Below are 15201 nucleotides of genomic sequence, written 5' to 3' on the forward strand. Positions count from 1 at the left end.
CCGTTCCGCTTGGGTTTCCTGAACCTGTCCCGAAGGTGCCGGGCGGTGGAAGCGCCAGTTCCCCGCTCCCCGGCGGCTTTGAGCAGCCAGCTGCTCCACAGGCGTGGGCAGCATGCCCGCCTCCCTTGTACGCTTAGAGATATCTCATAGAGAATTGTTACGTGTGGAATAGACCTCTGGAGATGATCCAGTCCAACCTCTCTGCCAAGGCAGGGTCACCTAAAGCAGGTGACACAGGAACACCTCCGGGTGGATTTTGAGTGTCTCCAGAGAGGGAGACTTCACAACCTCCCCAGGCAGCTGTTCCAATGCTCTGCCACCTTCAGTGTGCGAAACTTCTCGTATTTTAGTTTAGGGACATTACTCTATGCTATGCCACCAGGCACCACTGAAATTTGTCTGGGCGCCATCCTCTTGGCACACACCTTTGAGATTTTTCTATGTACTGATGAGATTCCCCTCTCAGTTTTCTCCAGACCAAACAATCATAGCTCCCAGAGTCTCTCCACCTAAGAGAGATGCTCCAGACCCCTGATCATTCTTGTGGCCCTCCGCAGCAGCTCCTTGTCCCTTTCGTGCTGCGGAGGCCAGAACTGGACCAAGGACACAGTGTCAGTTCCAGCCGTGGGATGGAGAGGAGCGTCGCTCCCCGCACGCCCCGGCTCCCGCGCGCAGAGAAGTGCTGGACACGGCGCCGGCAGTGAACCGGGAAGCCCATCTCGGAGGGAGGCGCCCAAACCGTGCAAACCACGCGCCTTCCCCTGAAAGCCACTGTGTCGCGTATTGATGGCGCTCCTTTTTACAGGTGCCAGTGCTCTCAGCCCCGGAGCGCCTGCGTGCTGTTCCACTGGTCGTTCCTAAGGAACACTTTCTCCCTGGCGAGCGGCGCCTCAGGGAGCCGCTGACAGGCCCGGGCCAGCCCCGGGCAAGAGCCAATCGCCCGCAGTCGAGCGCGCGGGAAGGCCGGGGCCTGGCCCGACCGCCCCTCCCGGCCCCGCCCCTCGTCGTAAAAGCCTCGCTGGGCATTGGGCAGCTCCGGTCACGTGGGGCGCGGGTTGTACTGCTCTCGCGAGAGTTTCTGGGTGTATGTAAGAAGTGCGGGCGGAAGTGCGGCCTCTTCCCGTGGCACCGAGACGTGAGCAGGATGAAGGTGAGCCCGCGCCGGGCCGGGGCCGCGCTCGGGTAGGAGTCTTGGGCTCCCCCGCCGTAAATGGTGACGGCGCTGCCCGCAGAGACGCTTTCGGTGGGCGATGGTCCCTGGCGGCGGGGCGGATGGAAGTGGATTGCTTGCGGGCCCCATTTCCTCGGCCGGGGCTCTGCTCCCGCGGGGTTGCGGAGGGCCGGGCTTCCGGAGCATCGGCATGTGCTGTGAGGGGTTTGTAGGAAGAGGAGAGCACGGGTTTCTGCTGCTTGCGTTCTCTGATCGATCTCTGACTGAATGAAAATAAGTTTTCTGTGCGACTGAAGGGGTTGTACAGACCAGTGCGGCCGAACATGGATCTCCTTGCCTTGGCTCTCCCGAGTGTGGTGGTGACAGGTTTTTCTGCTAAAGAATTGTGTAAGCTGCTGTAGAATCCCAGCTTTAAATAGCCAAGATCAAACCATCAGGTAAAATCTAATTTTTCGTGAAAATTTTTCTTCTGAATTTTCAACCAGATTTTTTTTCCCTTTTTTTTTTCTATGTTAGCTCAACATTTCTTTTCCGGCTACTGGCTGCCAAAAGCTCATTGAAGTAGACGATGAGCGTAAGCTCAGGACCTTTTATGAGAAACGAATGGCCACGGAGGTGCTAGCTGATTCCCTTGGTGAGGAGTGGAAGGTAAGTAGTGCAGAAGAATGTGTAAGAGCTGTATTTGAGGAGATTAAAATACATAATTTCTCCAGTATGCACTAGTCAGCTGTGGTGCTTGTATGGTGTGCATTTAGTTGTCAAGTTAAGAGGTTATCTTGCCTTCTATGTACTGAACTTACTGGTTAGGTTAGCCTCTTTCAGTACTTTAGCTGAGTGGAGGGGGTTTGCTTTTTAAAGCCTTGTGTTTAGAGTTTCTTGCTCCCCTTCACAGTAGCTTATTGTTCTTCCTTTGAGTGCTGTCTCTTGGTGTTCAGGACAACTTAAATCTTAGGTATAAAACTGCTGGTTGTTCAAAATTGACTTTGTTTATTTAAACTGCTGCTAATGTATGGGTAAAAATATGTTGGGCCTGGTGGATCGGCTTGGAATAATTAGTGTTAATATGAACCATGCAGCTAAATTTAAAGAATGTGATCTTTTCTGCTGCCATCTTCACAAGGAAAGTGATCAAACCCTTTTTTCTGTTTATCACTACTCTAGACACTCCTGTGTTCTGTGCATATTTCCAGTTTGTGAAGATAACTGTCTTTAATTAAGCTTAAAATTGCAGAAAAGCTAGACAGTAATGGTAAGGGGTTTTGTGCTGCTGCTTTACAACAAAATTTCAAAGGGATATGAATCACACTAACTGTAAATTCTGGTATACAGAGGTGTTTTTCACATTTCTTCAGTAAAATTGCTAAAGTGTTCCAAACGTGTTGGTTAAAGTTGTTTGCACTGCCAATAACAGGGACTTAAACTGAATCGTGGACATGCTGCTCCGTTGTTCCATGCAGTCTCTTGTGGTATCTACTACTTAAGGAAAGAAAGATGTGAGTAACTCACAAGTGTTTCTGTTTTAATAGGGATATGTTGTCCGGATAAGCGGTGGCAATGACAAGCAAGGCTTCCCCATGAAGCAGGGTGTCCTGACTCACGGACGTGTCCGCCTTCTGCTCAGCAAGGGCCATTCCTGCTATCGCCCCAGGAGAACTGGAGAGAGAAAGCGCAAGTCTGTCCGTGGCTGCATCGTTGATGCAAACTTGAGTGTACTGAACTTGGTCATAGTGAAAAAGGGTAAGAGTCTCAGTGAAACAGCCAATAAATAGGTAGACATAGGCACCTGGAACGAGCCTGCCTGATAGTGGTTGGTAAGTTGTGTGGAATGGAAATGGCAGTCCCAGTTTCAGTGTGAATGTGTTAGGAGTCCTCTGAGCATTCCATTCTTGTAATGCTAAAACTGGTTACTGAAACACTTGTTGCTGCAACAATCTGATGATGTCAAAGCACCCAAGGCTGGCTGGGGTGATGCTATTGACAGCTGAACCCCAAAGATTTCCTAGCATTACCGTGAATGATTGCATATTTTAAACTTGAGGTTTTGCTGCTAAACCTGATGCTGAGTAGTGTAGTAATTGTCGTTTTTGAACTTATATTCCCAAAGGTGAAAAGGACATTCCTGGGCTGACTGACACAACTGTGCCCCGTCGCCTTGGTCCCAAGAGGGCTTCCAGGATCCGCAAGCTGTTCAACCTCTCTAAGGAAGATGACGTGCGCCAGTATGTTGTGAGGAAGCCTCTGAACAAAGAGGGTAAGAACTCCCAGTAGTACACCTCTTCAGGTTTCTGTGATTACTGCTGAGGTGTCCAGCCTACTGCACAGGACAAAGCACAAAGTTAGTAGTGCATCTGGGAAGTTGACACTGTATTTATGTTTTGTCAGCCACAACTTGTGGAAAGTAGAGCTTCTTGGTTGCCTCATTTCCTTCACCCTGTGCCATGTTTTGTCACAGTTTGTTCTTGTAAGTTTGATAGTATCTGGAGTAATTTTTACTAGTGTTTCTAATAATCCAAAAGTAGATTTTAATGAAAGAAAGTTGAATGCAAGGTAGAATGTTGTTAAAACTCCAATAGGGTGGGGAGGCAGTGTTTAGAGAAAAGGCTAACATTTTTTTCTCCCCCCACCCCCCTTATGGCAGGCAGTCTGAAATGAGGTCTTATTGGCAGGGCACTGCTTTCCTTACTGCCTCTGTATTGCAGTGCAAGATTTTAATTTTGGGGCTTTTTGCTTTTGATCAGGGGGATAAGAGTGTATTTTTAGAAGAATGTGATTAGACTTGAGTACTGTGAAAGTTTGTGGGAGAAAGGAACACATGATAGGAAATGGTTTTCTCATATTCTTCAAGAATATGATCCTGGTGGATATCTGACTGTGGTGTATGACTGTTAAAAGTCCATCAGGATTGATTAGTGAAATTATATTTTACAGATGTGTTTGGTAGTGTGTTTTGTTTGCCCATTGTGGACAGTTGATCTATTTTTTGGGATAAACTGTCAAATTTAAGTAAAATTGTAGATGTCTTTTTTATGCTGGAAACAGTGGCTTGTTCTGAAAGCTATATAATGGATTCCTTTACTACTAAAAATTCCAGGTCTTGGGGGGGAGTTAAAGGAGACAACAAGCCTGCTTAGAAGCTAGGAATTCTCACTTCATTTCTAATAAAAAGTCATGAGCATTAAGACAGTATATTGTTAATGCTGTGTCAAGTGATAATTGATAATACTTCCTTTAAAATTTGTGAAGATGTTGAACTCTATAGTTGCGGTAATATATAGTACGCTAAATAATGTTACTGTAATAGTAAATCAAACTTACTCTGAGGTTGGCTGGATGAGGCCTGTGGCCTCTTTGAAAGGTGCTGTGCCACTTCTGCTGATCCATAGTGACTTTTAGGCAAGAAGCCCAGAACGAAGGCTCCCAAGATCCAGCGACTGGTGACTCCTAGAGTGCTGCAGCATAAGCGCAGACGTATCGCCCTCAAGAAGCAGCGCACTCAGAAGAACAAGGAGGAAGCTGCAGAGTACGCAAAGCTGTTGGCCAAGAGGATGAAGGTACATTTGCCATTCTAGCTCAGCTGTATAGAATATGGCTCCAGAATCAAGGGATTTGGTATACTGGACTATATGGTAAACTAGCCCTATGCCTACGGCTGCTCTGTACCTGCTCACTTTGAATATAAGTGCCCAAACAGGAGTATAAACATAGATGGTCAGTTCGGGTTTTTGAATATTTCTTTTGTTTCTGTCATAGAAAACAGAAATTAACCAAGATCACCAATTTGAGAGCCTTTTTTGAAGGAAATAAACAGTTATGGCCTCTGAGGATAATTTTTTTCCATAGCTATTTTAGTTCAAAAGAATTCTGGTTTAACTTCCAGTTGGCCAAGCATTTGAGCAATGGTGTGGAGAAATGAGATTCTGCAGTTGATCTTGATAAAGGATAAGCTAGCAAAAAGTTATTTGTTAGCCAGTGTTTGCCCTTGCTCCTAAAACTGCAGTGACTGCTGAAGTAGTACTGAAAGCAGTACGGTTTGAATATTTGGCACAGTTCATTACTTTTAGATAAAAAACAGAGGGCTGCACCTTTGGTGTGTTAAAAACTACATCAGTTTCTTAACTAAAATTTTGGATGTGCATAGTGACATATTTTGGTGTGCAAAAAACATAGTTTTGAGTGTTTGCATACTGTGCAAAGGCACAGGTCTGTGCTGGTTTGGATAATTGCAGAATTCTTCTGCGTAGAAGGGAAATTATTTTGCGCTGTTGAGTTACAGAATTGATTCCTTTAAGCTGCATTTTCCCTAGTTCGTTCCTTGGTATATGTTTTGAAGTGCTCGATGATACGTAACCTCTCCATATTCATGCCTTTCAGGAAGCCAAGGAGAAACGCCAGGAGCAGATTGCCAAGAGGCGCCGGCTTTCTTCCTTGAGAGCTTCTACATCCAAGTCTGAATCAAGTCAGAAGTAAAGATGTTGTGCCCAATACTAAAAAACTTACATTTAGTAACCAATAAACTCCTTTGGTGGTGAACTTTCAGTATGAGACTTTGTAGTGCATGTTGTTACTGGCAGTTTCTTAAACGGGAGTTCAGACTCTACTGCATCATGCACACCAAACTAGAACCACAAATCATTATATTGATGCAGTTCTCTCATGAAAAGATTGTGTCACTCACTTTGATACTGAGTATGTTGGTAAAATTTTAGGCTGATTCTGGGCAGAATTAAGTGCAGTTCAGATGGTCACTGGAACTGGTTCCCCAGGAAATGGCCACAAACCTGCCAGAGTGCTGGGAATATCTGGATGGTGCTCATAGTCAAAAGCTTAAATGGTGGGTAGTCCTTTGAGGAGCCCTGGTGGTCCTCTTGATTATCCTTTTGGCTTACTGCAAATGTGAGATGCTTGTATTGGAGCTGTAGGTATTGGAGCATTCTGCTCTTGAAACTGGTACTGAGCATGAGAAGCCACCTTTAAAGGTTTGAGAAAATTTGACTTAGGGATTAAAAACTTCAGTAGCCTTAAAGTAGTCAGTATATACTGGGTGAGGATAATGGGAATTTGACTCAGAGTTAAAAATACATGTGTTGGATGTTAAAATGGTCTGCAGCTAAATAAATTGTCTTAGTTCTTCAAATAGTAATTTGGATCCACTTCTATTTTTGTTAAGATAGGTGCTTCTGTTTCTAGCATATTAAGCTTCATGACAACCTAAGGAGTTGGGAAGGTTTTTATTCTGTGTGTTTGGCAAGGCTCTTCAGATTTAAGGCCTCGCTTGGCCAGAAGCAGATTTTAATGCATCAGTAAAAGATCTAGACTGAAAAATCAGAAGTTGCAGAAGACAAGATCTGCTGCCAGTTCATGAGAGGCATGGAAGGATCAAATATGTGATCCTTGAACTTAAAATTTATGTTAGGATAATGGGATACCCATCTCTGACGAGGACAGAATTTGGCATGAAGCACTTAGGTACATTGGAACCTTGGACTAAGAGACTTGGCTAAAGCAGTTACCAAGCTTTAAGCCATCTTTCACAGCTGAACGGAGACTGTAATGAAAGGACAACTAATCAGAAAAGGTTAAGAGGGCTGGTAATTGTAGTTGTGTGTGAGTAAAGTAATGCTGGCTAGGTCAATAAAATTTTAAAACTACCATTTTAGAATGTTTTTTTTTATGGAGACCATATTCATTGCCTACAGTTTAATAGTGAAGATCCATAGGCCCTGTTAAACCTGAGCCTCAGTAAATAAAAAAGTCTCATTTTACTCCACATTAGTCACTCAGCTGCAAAAATTAATCTGCAGAAAATGTAGATAAGATACACATTCACAAAATTCACAATGCTAAGAATTTTACAATCTGCAGAAGGGAAATAACAGTGTCTAGCTTCTTCATTCTAGAAAAACATACTACACACAGTTAAGAGGTACTCTGGTCAAGGTGTACAAGCACTGAGGTGTGTCCTGGACAAGAACAGCAATGTTCTGAACAGGCTACTACTAAGTACAGTGGTATAGGTTCTGCTATATAGGCTGTGATTGCATCTTTCTCTGAAGCACTGCAACTAATACCCAGTTTTATGATTGTGTGAAAAAGATCAGTGGAGTCCTGGTTAATTTTACCAGGCTTTGGGGATGTGTGGCCTTGTCACTAGTAGCAAAAAAAAGTTTCCTGGAGCTGCCTTAGTATACCATCTGCTTCCTTCTGCAGTCTTAGGCTTTCAAGTGCAAATTGGGCATGTAGACTCAAAAACCAGTCCTGGCTTGAGGGGATCTTGAAAGATCATCTGGTCTTGCCCATTCAGGTCTGTGAAAGGTGGTTCTGCTTGTGCCCCCATGTCCCCCTCAACACCCAGTTTAGTGACAGAGAAGCGTGGTGAGTGAGGGTGCTTTTGGTCCTATCATCCAGATCATTCATGGAGATGTTACAGCATGAAGCCCAGTACTGATCCTTGGGGGGCCCCACTTGGGACAGGCTGCCAGCCTCAGTTAAACATGTTGATCACCTTTGAGATGATTCCTGCCCATCTCATAGATCTCCCCATCTAGTCTGTACTTGACATTTGTGTAGGAGGAGGCTATGGGAAACAGCGTCACATGTTTGCCAAGGTCCAGCTGAATGATACTGCTCTTTTGACATGCTGTTTTTCTGTAGTACTGGCCAATTTAGCCTGGCATGATTTGTCTTTGATAAACTCATACTGAGTTTTGTCAGTCACCTACTTTGACCATGGCTTTAGGTCATGGATGGCTCAAATGGGCAATCTGAAAGAGGCTAATGAAGAAAAAGGATGTTTTCTCTGCCCCTGTGCAGTAGAAACTGCAGTAAAACAACAAGGCCAGCAGCTGCAATAGTCCCTTAACAGCAGATCAAAACCTGTGCTACTAAACACAATGCCAAGTGCTATCTGGGAATTGCAATTTTTCCTTGCATGTCTAAGCAGTTTCAACAGGATTTCTGCTCTTTAACAGCAGACTTTGCAAGTCTGAAGCTTGGCTGCAAACTCAGAGACACCTTATGCTTCTGGGCAAGTAATGGACCCTGGTCAGGACCTGACCGGTTGCCATTTAATCTCTTTGCAACCAAAGGAAACAGAATACACACAACATTGACATATATGATCACTTCTAACCAGAAAGGCCTGGATTTAGACAGTGTGACACAGAAAACAAACGAGGAAAAAATGCCAAAGGAAAGCATCTTGAAGAAACCTCAACAGACTGCTAGAACATCCTTCTGAACTACTGTCGTAACTAGGTGAAGTGAGCCCATGTTCTTCCCGGAAGTTTCTGTCTGCCATCCAACTCCATGGAACCACTGAGATGCCTCCAGGCAACTCCAGAAAACAGTAATGTGCAAACACCTGATGAAGCAGGGCAGTGGCTGGTCGAGTCTGAGCATTTTTTAGGGCTGTCTCGGGGTCAGGTGGATGACTATCAGGAACACAAGGCCTTTCCTGCTCAGCTGCTCTGGCACATGCAATTATTCCTACACAGAGGCAGAACCTTTCAGATTACTTGTGGACCCTATCAGTTTTCCAGCCTGGTAAGTTAGCTGGCTCTTCCTTTTCTTACTAGACAGTAGAAGTTTTTTAGAGAGATGGAAGGTAATTATTGTAGAGAGCATTTTGGGCAAATACTGGATAGAAGCAAGCTGCACAACCCTGCATACGTGCTTGATAGCAGAGACATGCTGCCCTTGGGCAAACAATATAAAGAAGTTTTGCCAAGATGGACCCCAAGAAGAGGGATGTGAAACAGGATGTTCTAAGGATGTGAAGATGTGGGGCAGAACGTTCTGCTAACAGTTTCACCAAGCTATGCCACGTGACCAAAGATATGTTAGCTCTTTTGTCTTATACATAATACTTTGTAACCAGTTATATGCATTTTCACTTCACAGAACCCTGTATTAACATATAAATGTACCCTCAGATTTGAAATAAACTGAGCATTGACCACTACCTCTATGAGGATTGATCTCTGACTCCAGAGGGCTTCTCTCTCTTTTCCCCTGTCTCTCTCTCTCTTTTACACTTCGTCTCTTTATCTGGCGTCCGTGAACAGGGACTCCAGCGACATTTCAGAGCAAAACGCTGATACTTTGGAGCAAGAAGCTGATGAGCCGTGGTGCTTCGATCCAGAAGCTAAGGCTGTGAGGAGCCCAAGCAGATTTCCAGCCGGGAGTCAGCGAGACTACAGACTGAGGTGAGAAGGGTCGCGACCTTCCCTCTGCTTTGACGCTTGCAAGCATGGAATCTGAATATGCTGCAATGAAAAAACTGCTTCTAGGTATCCTTGCTAAGCAAGGAGAGGCAGTTGCTGAAAAGGCGTTAGGTAAGCTCTTTTTATGGGGCAGAGAAAGAGAACTGTTTTCTACACCCCCCTCAGTTATTTGAGTGGGCAGCCTGGCGTGAAGTTGGGGATGCTTTGCGGGACTATACCATTAATAAAAGGGGCAAAGAACCATTCTCTGGCTGTGGGGAAAATTGGAGGACCATCATAAATACTTTACAAGCTTTAAAAGCTGAATCTAAAGTTGCTGCTGCCGCTGTACAGGCTCTCATTCCTTCAGAAGCAAGTTCACTCCCTACAGCGGCGAGTCGGGTCGGCTCGCTTTTTGGCGGAGGGCGGCTGTAATCTTGTAAAAGGCATGTCTTCAACTAAACCCTGTTCAAGTGTGCGAGAGCTCTTAGAGCAGAATGAATCAAGCGAGAGTGAAGGTGCTGCTGGTGCGGATGTGTCATCTTCGGAAGGCGGAAGTCAAATGAGCCCGAACCCGGAAGTCCGTCAGAGCCCCACAGGCGAGCCGGGCGGGTCCGGTTGCCGGCCCAAGTTGTACCGCCTGTCCCGCCCGCGCTGGCTCCGGAGGCGATTGTGTTGGCAGGAGAAAAAGAGGAAGGAAACTCAGACAAGGAAGAACGACCAGAAATTAAATCAAGTTTGAAAGAGCTGCAAGTTCAAATGGAAACAGCAATGCAAGCATTGCAGGATCGGCTAGAATACTCTCTCCAAATATTTAAAGAAGAAAAACCCCACCGTCCTCAGCCAAAGAAAAAATCAGCAATCGTCAACCTACTCAAGCAATAAAAAGAGTATCATTTCAACCCTGCATTCCCTCTGCACCATCAGAAACATTACTCTGTCCTCTTCCCGATGCTGATCCATCACCTGTACAGCATCAAAGTGTCTCCAGATGATCTGGAATCACAGGAGATGCTGTCATTGAAGGAGACTGGCATGCTGCTGGGACAATTGCCCTCCCTATTATTGCAGGCAACCCTAACATTTACCAACATGATTGGAAGATTTTGCAACAAGTAGAGAGCCATAAAAGAAAATGGAATAAAATCTGAATCAGGATGACTTGCTCTAGACTGGATTCACACTCTTGATGTGAAGTCTCCTCATGATTGTAGAAATCTTACAAAAATGTTTCTTACACCATCCCAGCTAATTCTGTGGGAAAGAGAATGGTATCGTCTAGCCACTTTAGAAGCTGCCAGACACAGAGGTCCAAATGATCAATTAAATAGAATGTCTACAGAAATGATCACAGGAACAGGATGATATGCAGAAAAGCAGCAACAGCTGAATTACCCACTTGCATTGCATCATCTAGCTGCCTCCACTGCCAGACAAGCTTACTCTGCTGCACCAGGAGGAGGGCCTGCACCTGCTTTTACTAATATCAGACAAGGCATGACTGAACCATATACTCATTTTATTGATCGACTTACATCAGCAGTGTGTGCTCAGCCTGACATGGATGAAGCAGCCAAACAAAACATGTTTAAACTATTGGCTTTTGAAAATGCAAATCCCAAAACTAAATCGTTATTAGCCACCCTGCCAAGAAATGCTGAAGTAGGAGATATGATGGAATTAGCCAATCGGACTCAAGATAGGCAGCAAGAAAGGATAATTGCACAAGCTGTATCTTCTGCTGTAGCTCTGATATCTGTGATAGCTGCTGCTGTTCAAAAACTTGGAAAATCAAACAACACTTCACCTGTCAAACCTTCCAATCAGAAAAATCCTTCAAGCCTGTGTTATCAATGTGGCTGAACAGGACATTTTTGCAATAACTGCAGAGCTACTGTGTGGTGTGATCGTTGCCAAAAGGATAATCATTCAAATGAAGTCTGCAAATTTACAAAAAAGTCAAAATCAGCACGAAGAGGCCGAGCCACGCCAGGGCAAAAATGTCATCCAGCAGCTACCCACTCCAGCAACCTGAGGTAGCCTGGGAATCGATCTGGCAGCAGCAGTAGATGTCACTTTGACTTCTCTTACACCTCAAAAAATACCTACTGGAGTGAAAGAACTAATCCATTCTGCTAGTGATAATAGCCTAGGTGCTTTACTCATAGGTAGATTCTCAGCATGTCTAGCAGGACTAATTGTATTACCAGGAGTTATTGATGCAGATTTCACTGGTGAAATCATGATTGTGGCTTACACTTTGACACCTCCTTTGATAATAAAGAAGGGTACTTGAATTGCACAATTAGTATTATATGTCAAAATCAACACAGAAAGTGATTCTATTCAAGAAGCTCCAAAAAGAGGAGCTAGGATTTTTTCTTCAAAAGGAGACACCTTAGTAAACTTAGTCCAGCAAATGAAACAGTGACCAATGATTCCACTATTGCTGAAAAAAGCAAATCATCAGTTAAAAGTTATGGCCATGCTGGGCCCAGGTGCAGATGTGACCATCATTAGCACTCACCTGTGGCCAAAAGATTGGCCTTTAGTAAATGCTATTGATACTGTCCAGGGAGTGGGAGGTGGCATGGCACCCCAGCAAAGCCTCACTGTCATCCAAATACAACTTCCTGAAGGCCACTACATCGCTCTAAACCATACGTGATGCCACTGCCTGGCAATCTGGGAGGTTTAGTTGGTCGTGATGTCCTCTCACTAGTAAGAGCAACTTTAAGCATCCCTCAATCATAGTTTTTATCCTAAAGGTCACTGCTGAGCAGCCGCCTATCCCACTTATTCAATGGAAAACTGATGAACCTGTATGGGTAGAGCAGTGGCCCCTTACAGAAAAACAGATGCACATTGCACATTAGTTGGTTGATGAACAACTTAAAGCTGGTCAGATGAAACCTTCCATCACTCCCTGGAACACTCCTATGTTCGTGATCCCCAAAAAATCAGGAAAATGGCTTCTTCTGCATGATCTTCACAAAGTCAATGATCAGATGTGGCCCATGGGAGCTTTGCAGCCTGGCGTGCCTTTACCTACATGCTGCCACAAGATTGGGACGTTCTAGTGATTGATTTTAAAGACTGTTTTTTCATAATTCCTTTGCAACCTGAAGACACAGTGCAATTTGCTTTCACCATAGCATCAATTAACAAAGCCTCACCTGCTGCCAGGTATGAGTGAACAGTTCTTCCTCAAAGAATGCAATGTTCTCCGACGATGTGTCAGCTTTATGTTTTCTGGGCACTTCAGCCACTCAGACAACAGTTACCTAGCACCTTAATCTATCACTACGTAGATTATATTTTGCTTTGTCAAAAAGATCTCATTAAAGACAATGTTATCCATTTTTTACAACAACAGCTCGCCTTGGCAGGATTGGTAATTGCCCCTGAAAAAATTCAGCGAGAGTCACCTTGGAAGTATGTAAGATAGGAAGTTACTAAAATCATGATTCAGCCAGAAAAACTATCTGTTACCACAAACATTAAAACGCTGAATGATGTCCAAAAATTGATTGAAGACAGAGTGGATACATAACATAGCTGGCATGACAAATCAACAGCTTACACCTTTCATGCCTCTTCTACGTGGTACTGATCCACAACAGCCAGTCACATGGTCCCCTGAACACCAGAAAGCTTTAGAACTAATTGAACAAATTATTGTTGTTTCCTTTGCAGATCAAAGAATAAGTTCAAAACTCATCGGCCTTTGGTTTGTAATACAGGCCATCCCTTTGCTTTGATGATGCAATGGTCTGCTTGGCAAAAAGAAAAAGGGGGAACAGCCCCTGCAGATTAAAGTGCTAAGCAGACGCAGACTGATGAAATTGCCAAGCAGATACAGACACAGACAAAGACAGCAACAATGCAAAAAATTGCCCTTCTTGAATGACTTTTTCCTGTGTTCACTGCTGCAAAAAGCACTTGGCAAAAAACTGAAGTAATTAGTTATCTCATGCAAAAAGGCAGGCATAGATGCAGAGATGTCAGTGGCCAGGAACTTGCATGGAATAACTTGCCTATCAAAACAGCAGACTTAGAATGGATGTTGCGTCATTCTGACCCATTTCAAGGAGCCTTACTAGGTGTCCTAGGGTGACTGTTATCCCCATTCGTGTGTATGTAATTTATGCTGGATATTATGTTCTGTGCCTTTAAGACTGGCAGAGTGAGAGTTTTGTTTTGGGCCTCCTATCAGCTACCCGGCGGGACATACAGATAGCACCAGAGCATGTTGCGGCTTCTCTGCTTTTTGCCCTGCTTTTTGCTCTCGCTCTTGCCTCTGCTTCGCTTCTTCTTTGCTTGCTCTTGCTTCTTTCCCCCCTTCTCATTAGTTACTTTAGCTAAACAGTCCAAATTCCTTTCTGGACTGTTCCCCCCCCCACCCCGTTTGGACCTGCTGACTGCTCCGGACTGGGATTCAGAACACCGAGAGAGAGGTTACACCTTGTGGCTGCAGCAGCTGCCTCAGCACCGGAGGGACTGACAACAGCAAACCCCCAGGAGAGACTTTTCTGAATTTGTCATCTTTCTCAGAGCAGTGGAAGAGTGGTGTCATCCGGTATTGTTCATTGTGTGTGCTGGGGGGTGCTGTGCTTGTCAAATAAACAGGTTCTTTCCACCTCTCTCCGAGGAATTCTTCCTGAACCAATTGGGGAAGGGGCCTGTGGGTTTGCTTTTGGAGAAGCCCTTTTTGGGGATTCTCTCCAAATTTGCCCTAAACCAGGACACTAGGTTACTCTGGCAAAAGTTTGAGTACAATACCATCAGATAAATGCTTGCATTTTCTTGCTGAGTGCACTTGGCTGGAACAGCCTAAAGTAGTGAGGCAACCAGTCAAAGGTGTAACTGCTTTCACTCATGCTGGGAAGAAAACCAAAAAATCTCTCTGTGTATGGAAAGAAAATGATCAATGGCAGAGGCACCTGTTTATGGAAGCAAAGCAGATCCCTACAAACATTAGAACTAGCTGCAATTGCTTGGGCACTGTCAAGGTGGTCAAAAACACCTTTGCATGTTGTGTCAGACTCTCAATATGCCATGGGAGTAGCACAGCACAAGATGCTGTGATAAAACTCCCAAAGAATCAAAGACTTGGGGAACTATTTTTACAAATCCAAAGAGCATTGAAGATCAGAACGGAGCCTTGCTGCATCATTCATATAAGGAGCCAGTGCAACAGCTTAGGGTTAGGAGAAGGCAATGCAATAGCTGACTCGCTGGTTAGTACCAGCACTTCCTGCACCTGGTAATTCATTTGCCATGGCCAGAGAAAGTCATGAAATGTTCCATCAACCAGCTAAAGCCTTAAAAATACAGTTTGAGATTACCTGGGCAGATGCAAAAGGAATTGTCAGATCGTGCACTCAGTGCAGTTTACATGGGTCTGGTTTAGGATTAGGAGTGAACTCAAAAGGGCTAAGTGCTTGTGAGTTGTGGCAGATGGATGTAACGCATGTGTCTGTTTGGACGATTAAGATATGTTCATGTGTGTATGGATACCTACTCTAACATGATTTAGGCTACTGCCCAAGTAGGAGAAAGAGCTATGCATGTCATAAAAATCGATAATGCACCAGCATTTGTAGGGACTCGAGTTGAGAAATTTTTACAGCAATGGGGAATCAAGCATGTAACTAGAATTCCACACCTATCAACAGGACAAGCTATAGTAGAGAGAGCAAACAGAACCCTCAAAGAATATTTAGTCAAACAAAAGGTACCTGGAGAAACAGATCCCCAAAATAGGTTGAATAAGGCCCTGTTTACCTTGAATTACCTTAGTTTAGCCACTGGAGCAGAACAACCTCC

At 44.5% G+C, this 15201-nt stretch overlaps 1 protein-coding gene across 1 annotated transcript; it reads left to right on the plus strand.

The window, feature by feature from the left end:
- Window positions 1-1033: 1033 nt before the first annotated feature.
- On the plus strand, window positions 1034-5707 carry RPS6 (ribosomal protein S6). Its single transcript, XM_009093945.4, has 6 exons — window positions 1034-1150; window positions 1688-1819; window positions 2698-2908; window positions 3276-3422; window positions 4565-4722; window positions 5543-5707. Exons 1-6 carry the CDS (start codon window positions 1145-1147, stop codon window positions 5636-5638), a joined length of 750 nt encoding a protein of 249 aa, XP_009092193.3. The 5' UTR covers window positions 1034-1144; the 3' UTR covers window positions 5639-5707.
- The last annotated feature ends 9494 nt before the right edge of the window (window positions 5708-15201 follow it).

The sequence above is a fragment of the Serinus canaria genome, chromosome Z, assembly GCF_022539315.1.
Source record: "Serinus canaria isolate serCan28SL12 chromosome Z, serCan2020, whole genome shotgun sequence".
NCBI classification, from domain to species: Eukaryota; Metazoa; Chordata; class Aves; order Passeriformes; family Fringillidae; genus Serinus; species Serinus canaria.

Excerpts from the sequence above, each read along its gene's own strand:
- RPS6 (XM_009093945.4), top strand. Across the intron at positions 3,423-4,564 it reads GAAGCCTCTGAACAAAGAGG|GCAAGAAGCCCAGAACGAAG; the intron begins GTAAGAACTCCC and ends AGTGACTTTTAG. Across the intron at positions 4,723-5,542 it reads TGTTGGCCAAGAGGATGAAG|GAAGCCAAGGAGAAACGCCA; the intron begins GTACATTTGCCA and ends CATGCCTTTCAG.